We start from the raw sequence: 17219 nt of genomic DNA, 5'->3' as shown, positions 1-17219 counted from the left end.
TCAACTGTATCACTCAAGGCTGGCACTCTGCCACTTGAGCCAAGTGCTGATTAGTTGGAGATAAGAAACTCAGAGACATTTCTACTGGCTTCAGATTTTTTTTTTTTGCTGGTCATGGGGCCTGAACTCTAGGCCTGGGCACTGTCCCTCAGCTCTTCAGCTCAAGGCTAGTGCTCTACCACTTGAGCCACAGTGCCACTTCCGGCTTTTTCTGCTTATGTGGTGCTGAGGAACCAAAGCCAGGGCCTCATGCCTGCAAGGCAAACACTCTACCACTGGCTTCAGACTTTTATCCTCAGATCTCTGCTTCCTAAATAAGTAGGATTACAGGCGTGAACCATGAGTGCCTGGTCCCCTTAAGCCTTTTTGGGGGCTGGTGGAATCAGGGTATTGAGTCCTGGAGGTTGATGTGGCTGAAACCTGGGGTTGTGCTCAGTGTCTGGTGTCCAGGAGGTACCAGTTAGTGCTGGACCAGTCTTGGTGGGCAGCGGAGCTGGGTCAGCTGGGGAGATGGTAAGGGGGCTGTGGTGGAGTAGGGAAGCTGGGACAGCCTTGGACTTGGGCCAGAGCTTTTTGGGAGATGGCCAATTAGAGCCTCCTGGATAATTAGAGGTCTGGTGAAGATTGTATATTAACTCTGGGTTGGGAGGACGGGAGGGGTCAGGGGAGTGGATACTGGAGCGGGTTGGGACTGCCTGCTGGCAGGGGAAGCAGGTCCACACCTGTTCTTGGCAGGAAAGTGTGGTCAGGGCCCTGCCTTGCCCCTTACCCAGGTACAGGCAGTGGAGGCCAGGGCCAGAGTGGCTGATCAGGGCCAGCAAGAAGCGGAAGATTTATAAGGTCTCTGGCCAGGGGCTGGGGAGAGCTAGCTTTAGGAATGCAGGGGGACTTTAGGATCTCATGTCCAGTCCCAGAGGGGTGATCAGACCCACAGGGAGTGGAGGTTCAGGTGAACTGTGCCTTGAACTGAGCTCACAGCAGTTGTCCAGGTGCCTCTGCCCATCCATAGCTGGCCTAGGAGTAGCCCTGGGGGGCTTCCCAGTCTCTGGGCCTGATCACCCAGGTTACCCAACCAGGTTACCCAGCCTGATCAGTGAGGGTCCTTGGGACAGGAGCATCAAGGGCACAGCTCTTAGGAAGGGTCTCATGCTTACTACCAGATCCTAGACGGTTTTGGGGAGGCTGTGCCTTCTCAGACGGTGTTTCTGTCAGTGCCTGCGTTCTCTAAGGTGGTCCAGCTACACCTGGACTTGCCGGGGGAATTTTAAAAGATTTTCAGCTTTTGCTGGGTGCCAGTGGTTTACACCTGTAGTCCTAGCTACTCAGGGGGTTGAGATCTGAGGATCATGGTTCAAAGCCAGCTTGGGCAAGAACATCTGTAAGACTCTCATCTTTAGTTTACCACCAAAAAGCTGGAAGTAGAGTGGTGGCTCAAGTGGTAAAGCATTAGGGGCAGCACACAGGTCCTGAGGTCAAGCCCCAGGACCAGCGCACACACACACACACACACACACACACACACACACACACACACACAGGTCCTGAGGTCAAGCCCCAGGACCAGCACACACACACACACACACAAACACACACACACACACACACACACACACACACACACACACACACACACACACACACACACACACACACACACACACACACACACACACACACACACACACACACACACACACACACACACACACACGAATTTCCAGGTTTGAAGTCCCGTGCCCGATCCATAGCAGTATCTCTAGGGGTGGATTCTGGGTGTTGGATTCCTTACAAGTGTATCAGGAGATTTTAATGTGTTCAGCTCCCCGAACTTGGTCCTCTCCCTACTGCCTAGGTTGACTGTAAAGAAGCTTGCTTGTTGGACTTCTCTGCAACCTGGGCTCATTAGGTCCTTCGACAAATGTTTATTATATACCTACTATGTGCCAGACATTGTTTTAAGCACTGAGGAATTTGTAATCAAGACTGGGTTTCAGGCTCATCACAGTAGCACATGACTATAATCTCAGCTACAAGGAAGGCAAAGATTTTAACCAGTTGAGTCAAAAATATGAGATTAGGCCAGGTGCAGTAGATCGAGCCTGTAATCCTAGCAACTTGGAGGCAGAGATTGCTGTCCAAAGCACTTGTCTATTATCGAGGAAACACAAATAGGAGGATTAAAGCTCAAATCTATCCTGGCATAAATTGAGATCCCATCTCAAAAATAACACACGAAAAGGGTTGGCAGAGTGGCTGAAGTAGTAGGGCTTGCTTAGCAAATGAGAAGCCCAGGGTTCAAACAAAATAAAACAAAACATGAAAGAATGTAACCAAAGAGAGAGTGAGGGAAAGGGTGACATTGTCCAAACACAAATGTGCTCTTTACCTGACTTAGGTAACTGTAACTCCTCTGCATATCATCACCTCTATAATAACAATAACATTTTTTTAAGTAAAGCAAAAAGGGCTGGAGTGTGACTCAAGTAGTAGCGCACTGGCCTAGCAAGCGTAATGGCCTGAGTTCAAACCCCAGAACTGCTAGGAAAACAAAACAAACAAATAAAAAACAAACTTAGTTCTAGCTGTTCTTTCCTGTGTAGTGGGGAGCTATTGAGATAATCCCTGAGGCTCTTGGAGCCTTAAGTCTCTGAGATACACGCAATCTCTGAGGAGGGACGGTGCCTCCCAACCTGATAGAAATCCCCAGGCGGGATTTCAGACATCCCTTGGCTGTCATTTAAATGTGATTTCACTGGAAGGAGACGTTAGACTTTTGTTTTATAGCCCAAGGTAGGGGTGTTGGCCTCAGCTAGTCTGATCCATGGGATTCATTTTTGAAAACATGCATTGTTTTTTTCCTGGTTGAAAAATAATTGGGGTCTGAGAATGTGGCTCAGTGGTAGAGTGCTTGCTAGCATGCATGAAGCCCTGGGTTCAGTTCCTCAGTACCACATACACAGAAAAAGCCAGAAGTGGTGCTATGGCTTAAGTGGTAGGTTGCCTTGAACAAAAGAAGCTCAGGGGCTGTGAGTTCAAGTTCAGCCCTGAGTTCAAGCCTCAGGACTGGCAAAAAAAAATTGTCAGCTCTTGCTGGTGGCTCAAGCCTGTAATCCCTGCTGCTCAGGAAGCTGAGATCTGAGGATTAAGGATTAAGCCAGCCAAGGCAGGATAGTGTGTGAGACTCTTGTCTCCAATTAACCATCATCAGAAAACCAGAAGTGGTGCTATGGCTGAAAGTGGTAGAGTGCTAGTCTTGAGCAAAATCTCAGGGACAGTGCCAGGCCCTGGGTTCAAGCCCCAGAACTGGCACACACAGACACAAAATGATCTGTAGACCAGATATCACAATGGTTGTAATCTTAGTTACTTGGGAGACAGAGATCAGGAGTATCTTGTTTTAAAGTTGGCAGGGTTGGGGAGACAGGGGAGCAAAAGAGGGCCGGGACATGTCAGGGTAGAGCACCTGCTGAGCATGTGTGAAGCCCAGAGTTCAAATCCTACTTCTGCCTTCTTTATCTTCTATCCTGTGACTTTTGTAATGCCTTGTGCAGACATTCTATATAGGAATAACATTTATAAATGAATCAAGCTGCACTTAGGGCTTTGTATCCTGTCAGTCTTGGATATAGTAATATGTCTTTTCAGTGTGAAGCCACCATTCTTGGGCTGCATAGCACTGTATGTTATGATTGATGCTCCTTAGTTGACTTAAGTCATTCTAGTATTGGGCATCCTGGCTGTTTATCCCACGCATGGCTGGACACTCCTCAGTTTTCCTCTCAGGATAAGGTCCCAGAGTGGAGATCAAAGAGGAGGCACCACCTCTTGGCAGCACAGGCTCCCTAGGCGTGTTTTTCTGGTGGTGGAGGGGAGTGGAGACGCAGCTCCGAGCCCCAGAGCTTCTGACCCACTTCGTGTCACCTTTGTGAGTGTTGCATTCGGGAGTGAGAGCAGCCCCCACCCTCGCAGTGGGGCGTGGTTGGGATCCCCAGCATCACAGGGCGTGAGGAAGGGGGTGGAGAGGGGTGGTGTGGGGGTCTGCCCACGGTGGAACCAGCCTCACCCTTCCACTTTGGGACTCTAGGGTCTCAGGCTGCAGGCAGCAGCTTGGTCTTGAAGAATCCTGCGGTTGTCATGTGCCCACATTCTGCCCTGCCCTGCATTCCTGACCCCACGTCCCCTCCCTAGCGTGGCCTATGGGGCAGTGGCTTGGGTTGGGGGTGGGGAGATGTGCTGGATTGCAGGGTGGGGACACACCAGCTGTCTGGTCTCAGCTTGTGTGGGGAAGTTTCTGGGTTTCGATGATCCTGCTTGTCCAACCTCTAGCCCTGCTCTGCAGATTTTACTCTAGGTAGAGCTGGAGCTTCCCTGGGAGTAGGGGTGGGAGCAAGGGGGGCTGGAGTTCTAGGAGAGGGAGAAAGAAGAGCCCAAATCTCAGGTCTGTGAGTGTGAGTTCTGAGCCTCTCCTGTCCCCCCTTCTAAGCCTGGCAGGCTGGTGAGATCTGGTGCCAGTGATTTCCAGCACTGGTCCTGGAAGTCACAATCCCTGAGGACCCCTGGCTTTGAGAGTCTGGGTTATACAGCAGGGGTCTGAGGCAAGGAGGCTACAGGGCCTGGGGGCTAGAACTAGTAGGGATAGGGATGAGGCTGGAGGTTCACACAGTGAACTTCAAGGGTGGGTGGAAGGGTCCACATTTCAGACAGGTTTCTCCTTGGTGAGCCAGGCGGGAGGGACTCTCTACTGAGCCTCCATCACTGCTGTGGACACAGAACAAGTGTATATTTTTGGTTGGCAGGTGGACAGAGTCTGAAGAGGGAGTGGGGCAGCTAACACAAATCTCAGCCCCAGGCCAGCGCAGGCGCCCCAGGCAGACACCTGTGCCTATTTGGTTAGCAAATGCCTTTCCTCATCTTTTGTTCGACCTGCCTACAGGAGAGCCAGTCTCTATAAATGTCCAGTAGGAGTCTAGACCTTGATGATGATAGGGGTTAGGGAAAGGGGAATTAAATCTGTCTCTGATGGCAATGGTGGTGGTGGTGGTGATGATGGCTGGGGTAGGGTTTTTTTTTTTTTTTTTTGGGTCCGGTCATGGGGCCTGAACTCTGGGCCTGGGCGCTGTCCCTCAGCTCTTCAGCTCAAGGCTAGCACTCTACCACTTGAGCCACAGCGCCACTTCTGGCTTTTTTCTTATGTGGTGCTAAGGAATCGAACCCAGGGCCTCGAGCATGCAAGGCAAGTGCTCTACCACTGAGCCACCTTCCCAGCTCTGGGGTAGGGTTTTACAGATCATTTAGAGTGGTGGCTTTGTCCTTTGCCTGTGCTGTCCCCGTGACCCCTCACCACTAGCTGAAGCCTCCCTCTATTTCAGGAAACAGACCGAGAACATTTAGAGCACCCATCTGCTCACCACCTGGACTTAATAATTGTCCCAATTTCCACATATTTGTGACTTTCTTTTTAAAATTTTAGATTTAAACTTTGGTTCTCTGTTGCTAGTACCAGCTGGCCTTAGGTTCAGACCTTAAAGCTAAGAAAGAATTTCGGAGCCTATCGTATAAAATAAAAAGGTAGTTTTATTATTCACCGTGTCAGTAGTCAGCCTATTATGTTATCTATTGTTACATAGTCAGTTAGTAACACCGTGTTTTTGCTAATGCATTTTTATGGTAAATTACATACCTGGATCTGTCCACCTCTAACTACTAAATTATGTATCCCCAAGAGATATAGACATGCTCTTCATGCTGTGACTGCAGCCATCAATGGCTTCCTAATTGTATCCAATACTTAAATCCGGCCCTGCTCGGAGTTCTCAAGTGGTAGGGCTGTGCCCAGGCTGTCTGGATTTCTAGATCTTCTCTGGCCTGATGGTTTGCCCTGCTGGCATTCCCCAGGCCTTGGTTACTCTGTCAAGTGGGACAAGTTAATGTCCAGTTTGGGGTGACAGAGAGCAGGAGACAAGCCCAGGCCTGGCAGGCCAGGATGTTAGGAGAGGGCAGTGGGATGGACTGTGGCCACTTCTTCCTTTTCTTCTCAGCTCCCCCTCTGCCTTCTGCTCCTGCCTCTCTTCTCCATGGCCCTGATGGGTATTTTCCCACGCATGTAGGAGCCCTGTGGAGACCCTAAGACTTGCTGTAGCCCATTGGATCCTGAATCAGAAACCCAGGCCTGTGGGCAAAGGAAGTGCCCTGAAGGCTGATCCATTTACCAGGAACTTTGCTTCTCTTGGTTCAAGCTCAGCCTTCTTTGCTCCCTTTCTGGGGAGACTCCCAGTGTTTTAAGTGTGGGGCTTCTGGGCTCTGAGCTCTCTGAAGGTAAGAAGAGATGCCACAAGTTCTTCCTGGTCCCTTTGTGGCTACAGAGTGGGTCTTTGGTAGAGATGTGTATAGGTAAAAGAAGTTACTTTTGTAGGGCTGCAGGAAAAGAAATGAAAGAAATGAATATCTCTGGGTCTGAAATGGATTGTCCCATTAATTTAGGGGACTGGGCCTGGTCAGTTTCTCTCCATGTACCAGTTTCTTTAGCTGGATGGGGAGGATTCCCCCCCACCCCCGCAGATGCCTTGGGGATTCCCCAGATGTGTAATTTCCCCCTCCCCAAATCTGTGGCTTCCCCTCCTCTGGCTGCTGTAATGGCAGCCAAGCTGGTGGGTGTAGGCTTTGATTCAGGCTCTCTGATCGTCACCCGTCCCACTTCTTGTTGGCTCCCTTCTTCCTTATCTAATCTTGCAGGCAGCACCGGCGCCCCACTGCTTTTCCCATAACTTCCACCCGGATCTCAAAGTTCACCCTGGGTGGAATGGGCTACTCAGGTCTTGAGATGCAGTTTGTCTTCCCTTCCTTCCTCAGACCCAGGTTTTGGGGGTATTGGCCTTGTGGACATTTCAGGGACAGCACTCTCCTCCTCCTTCTAGAATAAGCTATCAGCGGATTCCACTCTGGGGGTTCAAGGTGGCCCTGCTCACAGGCCTTCTGCCAGGACTTCAGAGACCCCATCTTACCCCTTCCCTATGCCCAATTGGAAAGTGCACCGTGCTGGCCCCAAATAGTCCATGCTCCTTACTGGATGGAAGGCTTACAACAAGGTCTGTCCTCAGGGCCATTGTCCCCAGTAGAGATGGGCCTGATTCACAGGTATGGTCGTGTAGCTTCTGTCCCCAGGGCATCCCAGGGTAGGATCTCACCCTCACACCGTGGACCCTTTGCAGAAGGGCTTTGTTGAATGGAAGGATTCTGGATGGTGTGTGAGCCATCATCATCTGACCAGCTGGGTGGACCTGGTGGTTCTCTCTCCTCTCACTGGTCTCCAGGCAGGACTGTGGTCAGATAGAATGAGAGCTGGGCTGTAAAGTGATTTATAGATTATGGGTGCTCACATCAGAGCTTCTGTTGAAGTTGAAGCCCAGATGAAGGGCTGTGCCTGGTAGATGTGGACGGGGATGCTGCAGGAACCAGTGTGGCCTTGAAGATGGCAGTCTCTCTGGGGCCTCCCAGGGGTGTGGAGACTGAGATCAGTGGGGTGGGACTTAGGCTTTGCAGGGGACAGTACATGGAGAGGACTCACTCAGGAGAGCTCTGATCTGGTTACAGCACCAGGTGCTCACCTGTGCCTGGGCTATTTCAATAAACACAGATGTCCCCTAAGAAGGTGGTGGTGGAATATGACCAGAGATGTGCCACCAGGTGGGAGGGGGCCCCCAGGGGCCAGAGAGGAGGAAAGCATGGGTGTCAGCTACGTGTCACCACCCAGCCTCAGGCACCTGGCTAAGGCCCAGCGTCCTAGCCATGGTGCTGGGAACCCAAGGAGGCTGGGCGAGGCAGTGGTGGCTACACATGTGGTGGCAAGTTTCGCCCCACTTTAGCGCCAGTTTGGGTAGTTAGCTGAGAGTGCTGGCCAGGATTGGGTGGTCCGGGGGGCCTGGCAGGAGGGGTGCTGGGAGGCTTGGGTGGCAGCAGGTGGCAAATCATGGCTTTGCCTTCTAAGAGTCCCCTTCCACCAAAACTTACCTGTCTGGGGCTTCCTTGTGGCCTCAGATCTCCTGGTTGCACATCTGATAAGGGCTTTTTGCATATCTGCTAAATGGCTTCACAAGATACCCTCACCCCCTTCCTGCCAGGTAGCACCCAGATACTTCAGTGCTAAAGCTTGCATGTAGGAATGGAGGTGGGTTTGGGATCTTGAATGCATCTCTCCTTTGCCTATTGATAAGCAGGGTCCTTGCTAAGTACCTGAGAATAAAGAGGAAAGGGTCTGGGGAGGGGTACAGATGGAAGCCAGCGTGGCTAGCAGGTACTGGCCTTTCTCCCAAGGAGGCAGCTGCGAAGGGTCCCTCTTCTGCCTCCCTGAGACCTCAGTACTCTTCCCCTGTCCACATTCCACTGTCCTCTCCTTTTCCCCCATGCTAGTGCTTCACCTTTGGCCTCCCTCCCTCCCTCCCTCCCTCCCACAGCCATTCCTGACTGCCCAGCTGCAGGTCTGGGATGCTTTCCTCACCTCCTTGTGGGATATTCTTCTGGAGTCTGGGCTGGCTCCTCCCCATCACTCCCCCCCACTTCTCTGAGTAGCTCCAGGTTCTCTTCTAGCTTTGAAACCCACTGGGTATTGGGGAGGGGGGTGCGGTGCTTCAGAATCTGTGCAAACAGGGACAGGGACAGACAGACATCTTACTCAAGAACCAAGCAGCTTTGAACCAGCTAATTAGGAAAAGCATTGGCTACCCTCATTTGCATGTCTTTAACCCGTAGGAGTGGCCCAGCAAAGGGGTTTGCAGGGGATGCAGGGAGGGTCCTGGATGAGGACGGATTTAGGGAATTCTGACCACTCCCCACCCCCTCCTGCCACAAGGCCTTGTGCACAGGCCAAGAGGGCACTGTCCTCCCCCCTCCGCCCCATCTTAGACTCTCACACTATCCTGTGGTTCCATTTCCCCTGGTGTCCAGCTCCTGGTCAGTGCTTCTCTCCTCCCACCCCAGAGCATCTGTGTTCCCTCCCCCCTGGCTTTTCTCAGAGATGGCCAGCAGATTCATTAATGTCTTACAGGAGAGTCTATGCATTATTCAAGGCAGCCTCCCCCCTTCCCCCCCCAGCAGCTCACGGTTTCCTTTTTCACACCTTGTCTGATTGGCCATGTTCTGACCTTTCCCATCCTTGAATCCAGACAAAGCCCACAGCGGTCCTGCCAGTTGGCACCAATACATATTCCCTATATCATTATTCTTCTGAGTATGTGACTTGTCTTCCCAATGAGATTTTAAACTCCCAGAGGCAAGGACCATATCTTTTGTTTCTCATGTATTTCCCTTCACAGCTGGTAGAACGAATTAATTCACTCAGTCAATCTGCTCTGTACCAGGCTGTGGTCTGGGTGCTGGGGAAACAGTAGGGAGTGAAGTTCACATCCCTGTCCTTATGGAACGGACAGCATGGGGAGGGAAGGAGGGAACAGCGGACAACATAAGGCCCATGCTATACAGTTGGCCAGATGGTGATAGATGTAATGGATAACCAGAAGGCAGGGAGATGCACAAGGATCCAGGGACGAAAGAGTGCATAGTTTTTAAAAAGGATGGAAGCTGGGTATGGGTGGCTCACATGTATAATCATAACTCCTCAGGAGGCTGAGATCTGAAGGTTGAGGTTCAGTGCTAGTGTGGGCAGGAAAGTCCATGAGACTCTTACCTTCAATTAACCATTAAAAAGCCAGAAGTGGAGCTGTGGCTCAAGGGTTGAGCTCTCATGTTGAGTATAAAAGCTCAGGGAGCAGGGAGCTGGGGCTCACACCTGTAATTTTCTTTTTTGTCGGTAGTAAGGCTTGAATTCAGGGCCTGGATGCTGTCTCTGAGCTTTTTCACTCAAGACTAGTGCTTTACCACTTTAGGCCACAGCTCCACTTCCGTTTTTTGATTCTTTGGAGATAAGAGTCTTATGGCAACTTTTCTGCCCAGGCTGGCTTTGAACCACGATTCTCAGATCTCAGCCTCCTGATTAGCTAGGATTACAGGCACGAGCCACCAGCACCTGGTATTGGAGCTTGGACTCAGGGCCTAGACACTGTTCCTCAGCTTTTTATCTCAAGGCTGGTGCTTTATCACTTGAGCCAGAGCTCCACTTCTGCCTTTTTGGTACAGAGTTAGAGACAAGGGTCTCAAAGGACTTCCTGCTGAGTATGGGAATCACCAGTGAGCACCTATGGGTGTGGCCAGAGTGATCAGCGAAAGAGCATAGAAAGGGAAATGTGTAGACCTAGAGAGAAAGGAGGTTGAGGGCCCTCTCCCCCTCTTGCCACAAAGATGTCTGACACAACACCAGGATCTGTTGTGACACTAGATGTCTGGACTTCAAAGCCCAATCCTGAGATCCTGTAATGAAAAGAGCTTTAAATTTAATCATTTAACAACCATTGATTTCAGACATTAAAGAGCAATAGATGTAAACATTAAGCAACTGTCCGCGTCCTTTCAGACATCAGCTGGGTATCTGTCGTACAATTCAATTCGATTCTGACACTTTCTGCCTGGAGTTAATGTCAGATCCTACAAGACTCTCCGCTCAGATGGGCCACTCACAAGTCTGAGTCTCTGGTCCTTCTGACTGACCAGCTCTGAGTAAGTCCCTCTTCATATTTGGTAACAGGTTAGAATGGCTCATGGAACTCAGGAAAATAGTTTACTCAATTACTGGTTTGTTATAAAAGGTTACAACTAAGATTAGCCAGACGTCGAACTTTATGCCTTCCTGGGTCACACCCGCTACCTCCAGATGGTCACCGGCTGTGTAGCGCTCTGAGCCCTGTCCTTAGGAATCTTTTGAAGCCTCAGTATTCAGGTGTGATTGATTACATCATTGGCCATTGATGATGTTGCCAACCACCAATCAACTCCCAGCCCCTCCTCCCTCCATGGAGGGTGGGTGGGGCTGCAGTTCCCACCTCTCTAACCACACAGTTATTCTCTCTGCAACCAGTATCCTCCCGCTTCCCCATCCTTAGGCTGCTTTCCAAAAAGGCATCTCATTAACATAAATTCCAGTGTGGTTGCAAGGAACTTGACAGGAACAAAATTCATACCATTTCCCCTTTATTGCTCTGGAGCTATTTCAGGCACTAGGAACCAAAATCCAGGTATTTTAATAACGGATGCTCTTATCACTTAGGAAGTTACAAAGGTTTTGGGAGCTGAGATGACCTATATATCCCTTTTATATGATGTTATTATATCACCGGATGGCACAGTACAGAGATGCCAAAGGTCCCAGTCACAAGGAGCCTCAAGGTGTAGACACAGCGAGGGGTAGAAGTAGGAAGGCAGTGGGACCAGGTGCAGTGGGGACATGGGGAAGGGACGCTCACTGGGAAGGGCCGAGGAAGCCTTTACCAGTAGAGGGGAGAGGAGCCTAGGAGACAGATACCCAGGGTGGAAGAATGCAGGTGTACTGGGCCTGGGACTGTGGAGAGTGGGGGGAGAGAGTGTAAAGGCATCACAGGGCTGCTCCTTTCAGATCAACTGAAGATTTAGAACACTTGGAGCAACAACTATCTGAGGAGAGCTCAAACCTGGGAAGGCTTGAGGTCTGTTGTCCTGCCGTGGAGAGCCAAAGCCTAGTGTGATGTCTCAGATCATAAAAGATCTTCTCAGCCAATCCAAGGAGGATGATATCAATTACCAGTGCGGTTATATTAGGAAAGTCACTTAATGTTCACTTTCCTCCTCTTTAAAAAAAGGACACTGGTGGCCAGCCTCATGTAGGGAAGGTGGTTAGAATTCAGAGGTAGAAGGTGGGAGGTGCTGAGATAGAGTTGGCCTTTGAAACAGTGGGTTATTTTTATGACTTTATTCTTAGGACTGAGTGATGGCATTAAGGATTTGAAAAGTAGGAATGGGGTAGATGAATGGACAGGTGGATGGAGGGAATGGATGAAGAGCTGGGTGGACAGCTGGATGTCTAGGTGGATGAATGACTGGCCAGATGGCTGGGTAGATCAATGGGTTGGACAATGGGTGCATAGATGGGTGAATGGATGGATTAGATTGGATGGATTAATCCCAGCTGTGGCTATAAAAGGGGAATTTCAGGCCCTAGGATAGGCCAAAGAGGAGACTATGGAATGGGGCCTGACGGAGCCTAAAAAGGCTTTGAAGGTTTATTAGTCTGTCATTGAGAAACCAAAGACTCAGCTTTAGTGTTATGATGTCTCATAAGCTGCTTTTTTGGGGGGTGGGAGATTGGTTGTGGGGCTTGAACTCCGGGCCCTCGGTGCTTGTCCCTGAGCTCTTTTTGCTCAAAGCTAGTGCTCTACCACTTTGAGCCACAGTGCCACTTCTGGTATTTGAGTGGTTAATTGGAAATAAGAGTCTCACAGGGACTTTTCTGCCCCGGGCTGACTTGGAACCACAATCCTCAGATCTTAGCTTCCTGAGTAGCTAGGATTATAGGTGTGAGCCACCAGCACACAACTCATAAGTCTCTCAGTCTCCAGTCTCATTTGCTTCTGTTTCTTATCTTTTTTATCTTTGATTTTGTTTTTCTGCCTCTCTCTTCCTTGCTCTAACTCTCCCTCCCTCCCATTTCCTTCTCTCTGCCACCTGTTGCCTTTGTCTCTTCATTTCTTTCCTTGGCCTCTCTTTTCTGCCCTCAGAGTTACTTCTGCAGTGTGTGATAGCTCAGATGGAGGCAGTAAAACCCCCCTATAGCTCCAACTCCATTGAGGGGACAAGTGGGCTGCATGTGTCTCTGGTTCTTCTTTTCTTCCTAGGCTGGCTTTGAAACTCCATCTTTCTGCTTTCAGCCTCCAGGGTAGGTAGGATTGTAGATGTGAGCCATTTCTACCCAGAGGTCTTGTCTTTTAATAGTGGTGCTAGGAAAGAGGCTGACATGGTGGTGGTGGTGGTGGGGTTGTTGTTGGTGGAAGGAGCTTGGGGGGTGGGGCTTGCCAGTACCCTTGAGTCCCCTGCCCCAAGGCAGGGTGCTATGGGAAGATGAGTCTCTTCTCTCCCACTGACTAAGCAACCTTGTCCCCCAGGTTGGTGGATGACCGCTGCGTGGTGGAGCCTGCAGCTGGGGACCTGGACAACCCCCCCAAGAAGTTTCGAGGTAAGACCTCCATTCTTCCAGCCAGCACTCCTCCCCGTCTGTGGAATTTGTGGGTCTGGGTCTGAAGCTAACCTGTTCTATCTGGTTCTGACTGCCAGATTAGAGTGGGTGCTGCCCAGCAGCCTGCCCTCTGCTGTCTGTGGATCCTTGTTGGCTTGGCACTGTGCCATCTTGGCAGGGCACATCTCTCCCCTTCCTTCTTCAGCCACGCCCCCTCCCTTCCATAGCCACGCCCCCTCCCAGACACACCCACTGGAAGGGCCCTGGAGGGAGGGACTCTCCCAGCCCCTCCTCACCAGCCACAGGGCTTTCTTTGTTTGTGTGACTGGGGCTAATATTATCTCAGGGAATAGAGATAGAAAGAGTATTACCTCTGGCCTTCCTGAAGTCCCTGGGGAGAGCCCTTCCCTGTGCCTCAGTTTCCCTGTCTGTGTGGTAAGGGGATAAAGACCTTCAGATCCTTGTCCTTGAGCTAGTTGGGAGAGATGATTTTGGTCAGAGGGAGGCCTTCAGAGCCCAGAGTGCTGTGCTCTTGACCTGGCCCAGGGCCTTTCTCCACAGGGCCTCTGTGTCCTCATGGTTGGTGTGTTTGGCAGCTTTGCTCAGCAGACTGAGCGCCCGCGAGGGTGACGTGATGTCCTGGCTGCCCTTACATGAGGTGTCTCCCTGTGGGCCTGAGGCCGACAGGCCCTAGACAGGCAGATCCTAGGTGTGGTGGGCAGGGTGGGAGCAGGCAGGAACTTGCCAGCCTTGCTGCTGCCGTGGTGTCTGCCTCGTGGGAGAGATTAGCTGGGATTGTCCCCCAGAGGGTGCTGGCAGGGGGCGGGGCCAAGGCAGTCCAGCCATATCCTCCTTCTTCTGGCAGGTTCCTGGGACCTTGCTCATCACTAGGAAAAGATGGAGGGGAGTTCCTCCCTGCCTGCAGAGGAGCCTTTCCCTCCGCCATCATGTGCTTCTATTCCTGTTTCTGTCGTGGGGGTATCTGAGTGATGATGTTGTCTGGGGCGGGGAAGGTAGAAGGCAAAAGGACATGTCTGGACCAATGTCTGGGAATTGTCTCTGGCCCCAGCACTCCTCCCCACCATCAGCCCCCTCTGCGCTCCTCAGTCCAGCCTCCAGCCTCACCTCATCCCTGACGCCTGGCCTTCTGCCCTTCCCCAACAGCTTTGCCAGCCTCCCTGCCATCCCCTAGTTGTGGGCCACCCTCTCACCTCTGCACCAGAGGCCCTCTGTCTAGAATGTTCTTACCCACACACACGCACGGGTGTGATCTCAGTGGCTTAGAGCTCACGGCCTCCTCCAGGCTTTCCCTGACCCTCTATATGACTCTGAAATTGTACCCCTGCCCCTTCTCCCTTCCCTATTTTGTTTTCTTGAGTCTGATGAGCCAATGTATTTTATTCACTCTCGTGTGATTATTTGTCTCCCCAGAGATTAGACTAGAACATCGGCTCCATCAGGACAGATCTCAGCTGGCTTTTTTAAATCCAGTTTTATCTGCTCTGTCTGCCTTGTTCTTTCTGAGGATCTGAAGAGGGAGGGGGCAACTCTGAGGGTCCCAGGGGCGTCTGTCAGGGCAGGGAGGGGAGGGGCCTGGGAGGAAGGTGGTACTGGAGCTGAGGTTTGTGCAGTCAGCTCCGTGGAGTGACAACACGGTGACAGGGAGGTGGGTGTGGCAGGGGAAGATTTGCCCTAGGCTTCCAATGGATGGAGTTTGAGGCCAATTTCTGACAATAAAAAAGCCACTTAGAACAAACGCTCCTTTGACTTCTTGCTTTCCTCCCCCACTCATCTTTCCTTCCCACACTTGTCTCTTCCTCTTGATGTTCCTAAAGCCTGTGTGCAATCCCCTGGGCCATCCTGAAGTTGCTTTGGTTTTTCTGGACCCAGCCAGCAAAATGGGATGGAAGAGAAAGGTCTAGGCCCATTTCTCCCTCTTTTCTCTCTCCCTTTTCCTCATGTCTTGGTTGGGTGCAGAGGTCTCTCTGGGCTTCTGATGGTCCCAGATAGACCTGAGAGGAGGTGACACTGGACAGGATTAGGTCTGTGCAGCTTCCTCACTGGCATAAATTGGAGCATTAAAACTTGGGACACCAGTTGGGGTGCTATGGCTCATGCTTATAATCCCAGCTACTCAAGAAGAGGAGATCGAACTATCTCCATTTGAGACCATCCTGAGTGAAAAGTTAGTGAAAAGTAGGACAAACACTCAAGACCTACCTGAAAAATAAATAACTAAAGCAAAGGATTAGCAGCATTTCTCAAAAGGTTAAAGCGTCTGCCAAGCAAGTACAAGGCCCTGGGTTCAAACCACAATCGTGCCCAAAATAAAAACAACTTGGGACTGGAGACCTGGACTACAGCCTCCTCAGTTTTGAGAAGGAAGCCCAGAGAAGAGCTTGGGAGACCTAGCTTTCCTTGTTCCTACCTTTCCTGTAAATATGCTGTCCCCGAAGGAGGACCGCCTCTCTCCTGTAGCTTAGCTGTGCTCACTGCCAATCTCCAGGTTGGATGCACAAAGCTGGGTGAAGCTTCCAGGGGTTCCTACTGGGACCCTTGTTTGTAGTTTCAGCTCCATCCACCTTCTGAGGCCACCCCAAGCCTGAGCATGTTCCAGGAATTCTTCCCAAAGTTGGCAAGGCCCTGGGAGGCCTAGGCTGCTGGGACTACAATATGTGTGATCTATGCGGTGCTGGGGGTTTGGGGTAAACCCTGAGCTAGCCAGGACTGGCATGTTCCTGTCCTATGCTCTCTCTCTCTCTCTGTGTTTTTGTAGTGCTGGGAGTTGAACCTAGGACCTTTCACATGCAAAAGTATAGCCCAGGCTTGTCTTGAACTCATAATTTTCTTACTTTTCTTACCATGATGGCTGGTGGATGCTACCATGATGCCCTTCTCATTTTCTTTTTTTTTTGGGGGGGTCCGGTCGGGGAGCCTGAACTCTGGGCCTGGGTGCTGTCCCTCAGCTCTTCAGCTCAAGGCTAGCACTCTACCACTTGAGCCACAGCACCACTTCTGGGTTTTTTCTTTTTGCTTACGTGGTGCTGAGGAATCGAACCCAGGGCCTCATGCATGCAAGGCAAGTGCTCTACCACTGAGCCACCTTCCCAGTCCCTCATTTTCTTTCTCCTCATGTGGGCAAGAGGAGATCCAGTATAGGGGGGCTCCAAGTATATCTCTACTCCAAGCACACCTGTGGAAACTTTGAGCTCACAGAGACCACAGGACATATGTTGGGGTCAGCTCCCTAGTTAGACTGGTTGATGGGGGGAAGGAGGGGTGAAGGAGGTGTGGCAGGGAGGAAGATGATGGCAGTCCTCTCTGTGCACGGAGACTTCTCCCATCCTCCACTTTCACTCCGCCAAAGCACCCTCCAAGCCCTCTTCATGGCTGTTTTTATGATTATTAAACGTGTTTCAAGTTCAACAAAAGAGAAGAATAACACCCTATGGGCCTGCCACTGAGCTTTGTCAAATCCTTTGGTTGTGTTTCAGATCTTTTAACTTTTAAAGAGGTAACTTAGCAGCAGGGAAGCACTTCTCCCCTTTCCCCCCCTTCACCCCCCCCCCATTTCCCTCTCTTCCCCTTGCTCTTGCGCCCTCTCCAGAGGTATAAACTGCTCAGAAGTTGGCATGCACCATGCAAGGGCCGTTTTAATGCGTCTTATGGATGTATTCACAGACTATCTTGGGCGCTTTGACCTTGTGTATTAAAGGCAGCTTTCTGTACAGTCTTTCTGCACTTTTTTCCTTCTGTCATTTTTTTTTCTTTTTTTGAGCCTTACCCACATTGACACATGTGGCCCCAGGTCACTGTTTAATTGCTCTGCAACATTCCATTGGGTGAATAAACTTCAATCTATTTATTGGTGTTGATGGATATGTTCTGAGTTTATTTCCAGATTTTGGCAAGTGCCAGTGTTGGGCCTATGTACATTCTGGAACTTGTGCAAGGGTTTCCAGCATGGGTTCTCAAGGGGATTCTGCTGAGTGGCAGAATCTACCTCCTGAAAAATGATCCTGCAACTTTCACCAGGGCTGTGGCATTCACACTCTACACTCTGTGTGCAGGGCCCCTTACTTTGTCTGTCCTTGCCACACTTGGTGTGTGTGTGTGTGTGTGTGTGTGT

The 17219-nt window shown here is 50.8% G+C and overlaps 1 protein-coding gene across 2 annotated transcripts in view; it reads left to right on the top strand.

Moving 5' to 3' along the window:
- Itpr3 (inositol 1,4,5-trisphosphate receptor type 3) overlaps positions 1-17219 on the top strand; it is a 63092-nt gene that overhangs the window by 3292 nt on the left and 42581 nt on the right. For both annotated transcript variants that reach the window (XM_070023961.1, XM_070023960.1), the window contains exon 2: positions 13020-13090. In XM_070023961.1, the coding sequence (XP_069880062.1) occupies positions 13020-13090 (71 nt within the window). The remainder of the gene's footprint in view (positions 1-13019; positions 13091-17219) is intronic.

This window comes from Dipodomys merriami, unplaced genomic scaffold, assembly GCF_024711535.1.
Source record: "Dipodomys merriami isolate MVZ:Mamm:240054 unplaced genomic scaffold, mDipMer1.0.p SCAF_16, whole genome shotgun sequence".
Lineage (NCBI taxonomy): Eukaryota > Metazoa > Chordata > Mammalia > Rodentia > Heteromyidae > Dipodomys > Dipodomys merriami.
The sequence above is the reverse complement of the archived record's forward strand: the minus strand, read 5'-3'. Positions and strand labels throughout refer to the sequence as shown.